The 8,438-nt window shown below is 41.5% G+C and overlaps 1 protein-coding gene across 2 annotated transcripts in view; it reads left to right on the top strand.

Annotated features, from left to right (window-relative positions):
- The first annotated feature begins 1,484 nt into the window (after nt 1–1,484).
- Nucleotides 1,485–8,438, top strand: part of galnt2 (UDP-N-acetyl-alpha-D-galactosamine:polypeptide N-acetylgalactosaminyltransferase 2) — a 48,154-nt gene continuing 41,200 nt past the window's right edge. Inside the window, exon 1 of one of the 2 annotated variants that reach the window (XM_077519933.1) lies at nt 1,485–2,563. In XM_077519933.1, the coding sequence (XP_077376059.1) occupies nt 2,468–2,563 (96 nt within the window). In that variant the 5' untranslated portion in view covers nt 1,485–2,467. The remainder of the gene's footprint in view (nt 2,564–8,438) is intronic. The other variant, XM_077519934.1, reaches the window with a different exon arrangement.

Raw genomic sequence — 8,438 nt, 5'->3', positions numbered from 1 at the left:
TTGTGTTTGTACTGAGGAGAAAGATAGCAAACTGATTAGGTACTGTCTGCAGTTGGGATTTCGGAAATGGGGGGAAAAGTAGTGATAAACTAGCAGAGGTGCTTATCTGTGAGCTTGCTTAAAAAATAAATAAATAAAAATAAACCCAGTGCCATCATAGGAACAACATCATGAAACCGAGCTTGTTTTGATGGAACGGCAACATAGGTCAAGGTTGGCGAGACTTGCAAATAGTTTTATTTGCCCAAAACATTCCCAATTGCTAAAAGGCTAAAAAACCTGAAAAGGAATTTCACATTTCAGCACGGCAATGAGCAGTTCAGCAAAAGAATCGCTTCATCAGAAGAACGTGAAGACCTTGGAATGGCTAGCCCAGACTAAAATCTACATAGAGTGGATAAATATAAATATTGTCAATATGCTGTGCTGATGAACTCACCCAAAAAGACTGATGCGATTTATACTGAAGTGCTCCAAAAAAAGCTACCAAGCTTCCACAAATTGGGCCATTGCAAAAATAAATAAATAAATAAATACTGCCAGTGGCTAATAGCATGAAACGCTTTGCTTTGCCAAACAGCTGCTGTTTTTTTTTGTTAGTGACATCACAAATATGATAGAGACAAAGTGGGAACCTCCTCATTGGCTAATTGTAATTTGTTACTCCTGAAAAGTTACTTGTCAAATTACATTATTAAACTATTTCCAGTGTACTGAATGTACGAAATAAATGCAATATTGACCTTTCAGCTTGAGTCAATGAGAGATATGGCTTTCGCATTCTTAACAGAATATAGTGTCACAACTTGTCAAGGCATGGAACACTCCAAGGAAGCACAAAGGGCATAAGATAAGATAAGCTTCATGAGTTCCTTCTAGGTAGGGAAAGACATTATTTGGCTGAAAATATATAATTGAGGGTAGAAAATTGAAAGGAAGGACCACAGGCAGCTGAAAGGATTCTGAAACGACGCGGAATTGGCAGCTGCTTGACAGGTAATGTTTGTCACTATTTTTTAAATGAATTGCTCACTCAGTGTAATGTATACTTTTACTCAGGTTATGACAAATTGTTAACGTGATGGCTATGATGACATGTTAGTCAACATCCTACTACAGTAAATAAAAACAGAATTCTGACCACTTAAAAAATGACATTTGCTTCCAAATAGAGTGCATTTAATGTGAGAACACAAGTCAGATCACCCACGTAAAAAAAAAATACTTACACTTCATTAAATGTCATATACTTTTACTTAATGTTCCATGAGGCGTTTTTTTACAATAGGCTACCTTAGGTTAGCAATAAAAATGCACCCATTTTTATCCATCTTAGGGGGGCTGCCATTGTGCCCTGTGTTGCCACTTTTTGTCGACTGAAAATGACATCACAGTTTGCACATGTCACATGACCAAACCTAGTAAACAGGTGAGCTGTGACAGTCGTTTTGGCACTGTGGCTGCGTCCTCCAAAGGCTGAATTTAAAGGTCAGGTGATGTCACTTATGGTAGCTACACCTCGACAACAGACTGGTGTCCAAATTCATGCCTTCATTTCCATCTAGGTCCTGACTCCTGATTTCCGAAAAGAGGGAGACGCGCGGAACTTATATCCGTTTTAGCTTTTCCGTCCGAGGACTATGCTCAAAGCACCAGGCAAAACCTGCTCCTCATTCTGGATAATTACTTTGCACCCGTCTAAATTTTCCACCGTTTAATGCCATCGACAGAGGCTCCATGAGAAAAGACCCCGCCTTCGAAGGACCCAGCCTGCAAATTTGAACAGCTTGTGATATTTTTTTTCAGTTGACAGCAAGTGGCAGTACAAGGCAAAATGGCCGCCCCCTGAGATGGATAAAAATGGGTGGATTTTTCATCTTATTTAGATTCCACAAATACAATTTTAATCAGAATACTGTTTTAAAACTATTACTGAACATATTGTAAAGAAAATATTTGACTTGACTTTAACTTTAAACCAGTTCAATGCGTCTGTAGCGCCCCTAGCGTACCCACAGAGTACAGCATAGACTGCCTGTAGCACACGCGCACACGCACAAACACATCCTTGCTCGCTGCTGCTGGAAGAGCTGCAAGCAACTAACAACGCTCACTAGAATAATTTCCTTCACCGTTCGCCCGTGTCGTTTCCACTCGACTTGATCACGATTCGCCCCTCGACTCGCGAGCAGCACCGAGCCCTCCTCCACAACGGCGTTATCCGACGTTTGATTGGATTACAGCGAGTTAGCCTTTGCCCTCTAACCTCCGTTGCTGAATTTTGGCTAGCTGCTTCCTGCTCCCCCCCCGGGAGGACCGAGGACTGTGGACCGAGCGGCGACGCGCCCTGCGCGGACACGATAGACCGGGACGAACCGCCGCCGTCACAGCCACAACCTACGAAGCCCGAGCCGAGCCGAGCCGAGCCACTGAGCACTCGGCAGGCGGACGAGAAGAGGAGACAGCCATGCGGAGGAAATCGAGGATATTGTTATGTTTTGCGGTGCTGTGGGTGCTGGGGATCGCCTATTACTTCTACTCGGGGACGGCGTTGGGGCGAAAGGTAAGACTGGCTCCTCTTCTTTTTGACCAACCTATTTTCTCCAGTTAGACAAAGCGGCGATAGAGCGCTGTTACCGGGGTTCCTCTGCCTGCTTGAGGCGCCCGGTTATGGCCGCGCCGGTGATGTGTAAAACAAATCGAAGGCCCTGTTAGTATCGATAGATAGCCTATAAGTTGATTATACTTGAAGAATGTGTCAGGGTAGCGGGGCGAGCCTGTGAACTTGCACCGACCTCCCGCCGGTTGTTGTCCCGTGGCAGCGGGAGAGACACACAGTCAGTACCGGGCGGCGTGACTCCCCGGGCCGGCGTCTTGATGGAAGGCTGCCGGCCTGGTTCACGGGGCAGGCCGGGGGGGGGACTTCGCCTGTGGACTGGAGAACGTCAGCACATGAGCAGAGAGCAAGGGGAAAAAAAACGTAGCACCCAAGGTGGGAGAGAATGTGACTGAAATCGAACATTATTAGGCTTGCATGGGGGCTTAGTGGGTTTATTTTAACTCCATCTTTTGGTTTGCACTCAACAAATGAGAGCCGATTTTTTTTGTATTGTACCTTTTTCTAAAATTCATCCCAACACGTTTTTACCTTTACATTGTTAAATGAACGGGCAAGGAAATTTAATATTGGGTCTCTGAATTTGTTTTATTGATTGTCAGTCAAGCATACCTGTAATTTCTAGGCAAATGGCTTGTGGATTCATATTTGTTGGAATAGATTTTTTTTTTTTTTGCTAATTTATGTCTGAGTCCGTTATCTGGTGATGCTGGCAATGCCGTCAGAACAAGTTGGAGCCTATCCCATCTGAATTTGAGTGAAAGGCAGACTCCACCCTGGACTGGTTGCCAGTCAATCTCAGGTCTCTGTTGGAAATTTGGCACAATGCATTTTAGTAAATCGAGTTTCCACAACTGTAACTTGCATTGTCTTGATTTCACTGACCTGACTTGGGTACGGGAACGTGAGTTCAGTGGTTCAGTTACCACTCAGCGACGGTGTGAATTGGTGTCGTTTTGTCTCTTATATGCCTTTTGATTGACTGGCACCCAGTTCAGGATGTTGTCCACTTTTTTCCTGTTTGTTTGTTTGTTTGTTTGTTTGTTTGTTTGTTTGTTTGTTTTACAAGATGGGATAGATCCCAGCTCCACCAGGAATGCAGTCTGATTACACTGGTAAACAATAATTTTGTTCCATTTCCACAATTTTTCTTACCTACTTGGGGGCGCTTCATTTTCTTTTTCTGCAGGATCTAGATTTTTTTTGCAAATTGATATTATTTATTTTTTGATAAAATTCAAAATGTTCTGAAAAGTAACATGATTGTCAAATGACATTCTTGCTTAGAGTCCAATAAACATCCTCAAAACAAAAATATGTGCCAAGAAATATTTGTATTACCAATAGAAATTGTATTTGCTAACAGATAGGCACCAACTGTTCGAAAGGAAAAAAATTTAACTGGTAAAATACATGTGAAAATTGTTTCATAAAACATGTGTTCATCGATTATTAAAAATAATCGTTAGTTTTGATAGATTGGTGTTCTGAATCAGAACATTTTGGGATACTGTACCCTGTTTTACAGCGGGCCTGTAAATTCATCGTCAATTTAATCAAAACATTCTCAACAAAAACAAAAGTTGGCGACAGCAATCATGCCAGTCACTTCGCCGCTCTTTGTCACTCCATCCTCACGCACATGAACAGGTGGAAGTTGTCATGCAATATGTTAATCAGCTCATTAGGGGCAATTAGGGCTTTTGTACTTGAACCAGTAACCTGCTGACTGCAACTGGGTGACTTGGATGGTCACTTTAATCCATGAACTGATGCGAACCTATGCTGTGCTATGCCCCAAAATGTGTCATTTGCGTGTCATCCCATCTGATGACACCTTCTTCTTTGATCTGTCATGTGGCAGTTGACAACAATATTTGGAAACACCTTGTAAATCTCCAGTTAAAATATGTCTACGCCTTCAAAAATCTTCTAAAAGACATTTTGGATAGTTGAATGCGCTCAACTTTGTGGGAACAGTTTGGCAAAAGTCCTTCACACTTCCCTAGATGTAATAGGCCATACTTATATTTTTCCTATATATATATATATAGTCGGTAAAAAATAAATAAATAAAATAAAATATCTTCACACCTCTGTTCAATATAATGTAATATTAAAAAATGAGATCAACAATTTTCAAACTGTACAACTCTATTGGGAAAATATGTTTTTGAAAGGGGGACTAAAAAAACAAAACAGTTTAAAGTGCCTCTGATTGAACCCAAGTTCTTGTAGTCATCTTACAACACAGGCCATTGTCTGCAGTGAGCTTACACAACATTAAAAGGATGCCATTGTTAAAAGTATCAGTTATGACTCATAAGTGAAGAAAGGAAGGTACAAAAGAATTTCCAAATGACGGAAAAAGTTTTGCAATGATTTGTCTCATTTTTGTGCATCACAAAAAACTGGTGTTAGAACGAGTGGGGGCTTAGAATCGTGTGAAAACACCTGTTGTAAATGGAAGGTAAACATCCTTCTTGTATCCATGTTTTTTTTTTTTTTTTTGGCTACATTATGGGGGCCCATATTCCCGGTTTATTTATCATCGTGGGGACCGACCTGTGTGCGTGTGTGTGTCATGCCGCATGGGTGGTTGTAGGCACAGCTCCACATTTGTGTGTGTGAGAATATCCCATGTGTATTCCACCTGCCCCTTGTCTTGTCATATCAGCCTCTGTGTGTTTGCATTGCTCCAGTCAACCACATTAGCTTTATTACTTTCCCATTAGGTTGATAGCCGTTTGTGTATGCGTGTTTCATGCTTGTTGGTTCAAAGTGGCAGCAATGTCTTGTTTAGGTTGGCTTGGAGTTTGGATGATGGGCTGCACCTGTTTTATAGGGAAAATGGAACCCAAATTTATTCAGAAGAGTGTACCGGGTAATTAGAAACGTGCTGTTTCTAAAACGTTGCTTGTCTTCCTGTAATAAAGAGTCAAATACTGATAGAATACCAATTCTCGGATGCCTTCCAACATTGTCCTTTGTTTTAGCTGCTGTATTGGCAGTCTTTGTTGAATTTATTGCCAGGTTGCGCTGTGTCACGTTGCTATGATGTCACGCTAGTTATGCAGCTGACACAACTGTCTCCATTCCCCCCACACAACCTGCGGCGAATCACAAGCCAGGTCGGTGTTTTGTTTACCATTCCAAACCATGCCATGTCCAGCTGAAATGGACTGTACCACTTTTTGAAAAACTTAGTTATGTAGTCAATGGTTCTCTTGGTCATTGTCTGTGGATGGACACACAGATAATTTGATTCACGTTTTCTTTTTTCTTTTGCCTGGAGTGAGTATGACGACTTCAGAATCCCAGCTTTAAGGCATTACTAAGTTACAAAATTTACAAAAAAAATGCTTCTGATTGTGAAATCTGAACTTTCATGTATATTTTACGGAATAAAATGAATATAGTGGTTCTTGTTGTCGAAATTCCACATACAACTTTTGAGGTGTGCTGTCTATAATTAAAACTGAAAAAAATACCCATAATTAGGTGATACTCTGTTACAAGACAAGTTTGCAGAACCACAACCTGGACATCTTACAAAGCCCTCCTTTGTTGATGCATTGTGGTACACAAGAGATAGTGTTGCAAAACCTTTTCCAAGATACCCTTTCTGAATTCCGCCAACAAGCACGTTTTCTGCCAACTCTTAGGAACGTAGCATCTACTTCCATGCTAATCAGGGCTGTGAGAGGGAAGCTCGGCGCCAGAATTGTAGTGAGCCGCGGGAAAAGCGAACAGACTTCATTAATGTTGTCAGCTGTTTGAGCAAAAGCTGCAGATGTTTGGCAAACCAAAGAAAACAGCCTTTTCCACCCTGAGACGAGGCGTCGTGAACATGTCACCTGCATTTTTTCTTTTGCAAATACACTGGAAACTTTCAAGCTCGATTCCTGTGATGTTGTACAGATTTTGAATTAGTTTAGTTTGTTTTGCTTTTTGACTTTTTGCGTTTGTTGTTGTCGTGGATATTATGCGGGACCTTTTCACATCTCATAAGTGCTGAGTTCAACATTAGAGGATTTGTTCTTGGTGTTTGGATTGCCTTTTCTTACACTTACTCTAAAATAATTGTCAACAAAGGTGAGAATAGAATCAAATAACCAGGCAAAACAAATGACAACATGGACATGGCTATGTGTTCTCGGCGACCTAGTTTGCCTGAAACATGCGCTGTGAGATTTTGACCATTTTCTTTCCCCCGTGTTCAAGTCTTGCTAAGTTTTCAAGGTCTATCGTGGTATCTGTGATTGGCAGTGAGGAGGCGGGGCGACCAAGTCCCAGAGACTCAAAAGCTCACTCAGCTCAATGAATGTTTGATAATATTTTCTGTCAACAACTAATCGCCCAATATAGTCCACCAAAACATGCCAAAGAGCTTGTTTTTCACATTCACACTTTAGCTGTCTTTTTTTTTTCTCTCTCTCTCTCTCTCTCTCTCTCTCTCTCTCTCTCTGTCTCCCTCATACAACTCTCTCTGTCACACATTCAACATGAAGCTCAATAAACTGGTACACCACAGCAGGCAGTCTTGGTAAATTAGACAAATTGCTTAAATTTAAGTATTTGACGAGTCGTAGGAGGTGAATGCGAAATGTCGGTGTAAAAACATGCTTCCTGTCCCTCAAGAAGGACTAACTCCAACCTGTGAATTATTACATAGTGTCACGTATCGTCGTGTGCACCTCGTCTTACGCCGGCCTACTATTTGCGCCGTAGCTGCGGTGGCAATTGTTTGCCGCATTGTCTCATGACCGTCCTGTTTTCTGCATGGTTGCCTGGAACAGGAATGCGGTATATCTGGAAACATGGTGTACTGTAAACAAACATTTGTGAATCACGTACACATCCTCAATTGTTGATATGGTCGTCTTCCAAAAACGGATCACCAGATCAGTAAATTTTGTGAGCCAGTGCTTAGCCAGTGGTTTGGATTCACTTGCTGGTTGGTGGCTGAGGCTTCAGAGCTCAGTGCACACATGAGGTGGAGCATAATGCTGGCCTGTCCAAATCTTCAGTGCAAAAAAAATAAAAAAAATAAAATAAAGTTTAATCTCTTCTGCCTGTAAAGGTATGTTGGTTCTTCCTCCTTCCTGTGCACGTTGCCAACTCCAGCTTTATCATTACATCTGCTGTCTATCGTAGGCGGTGTGACCTCTCTTGCTAGTTTAAAGCAAACATTGTTTGCAGATGAGTGGCATATACCGCCCACATTATCATCACCCTCCTCCACAGTGAAGTATCAATTCAGATGTTGTCCCTCCCGGCAGGCTGGAGTTAGTCACAACACGTGCAACTTAAGCAGTTCAATATTGCGCTAATGAGAAAATACGCTGCAATTTTAGCCTGTAAAGCACAAACCAGTATTGGCAGTAAGCTAAATAGAGCAATCACTCAATCAATAAAATACAGTGGTGAAGGTCTTGATGAAGGGTTGGCGCTGGGCAGGTGACTGAACCTGCTCGCTGTGTTGAAATAAAGAAAGGATGAGTAAGAGATGGTGGGAATGTTGCAGAATACGTGACTTGCTCCGACAAAAGGGACAAAAATGTCAATTTTGAGATTTCTCCAAAAATAGCCTCCTTGAGGTCTCGATTTTAATTTCCAAACAGCACAAAAGTTAAATTAATAGAAGTGTATGAAAGTAGGTAATTATTAGAACAAGTGCATCTTTAGCCAACGTGTTTTTAGCTGACTTTAGTTAGCAGCCCGTCTCGGAAACATGCCCCAAAATAACCCCCTTGGCTTTGAATTTAAGTTTGTAACTTAACAAATGATTAATATAAATAGACATAGCATTCATAACGGT

Source organism: Festucalex cinctus, chromosome 4, assembly GCF_051991245.1.
Source record: "Festucalex cinctus isolate MCC-2025b chromosome 4, RoL_Fcin_1.0, whole genome shotgun sequence".
NCBI classification, from domain to species: Eukaryota; Metazoa; Chordata; class Actinopteri; order Syngnathiformes; family Syngnathidae; genus Festucalex; species Festucalex cinctus.
The sequence above is the reverse complement of the archived record's forward strand: the minus strand, read 5'-3'. Positions and strand labels throughout refer to the sequence as shown.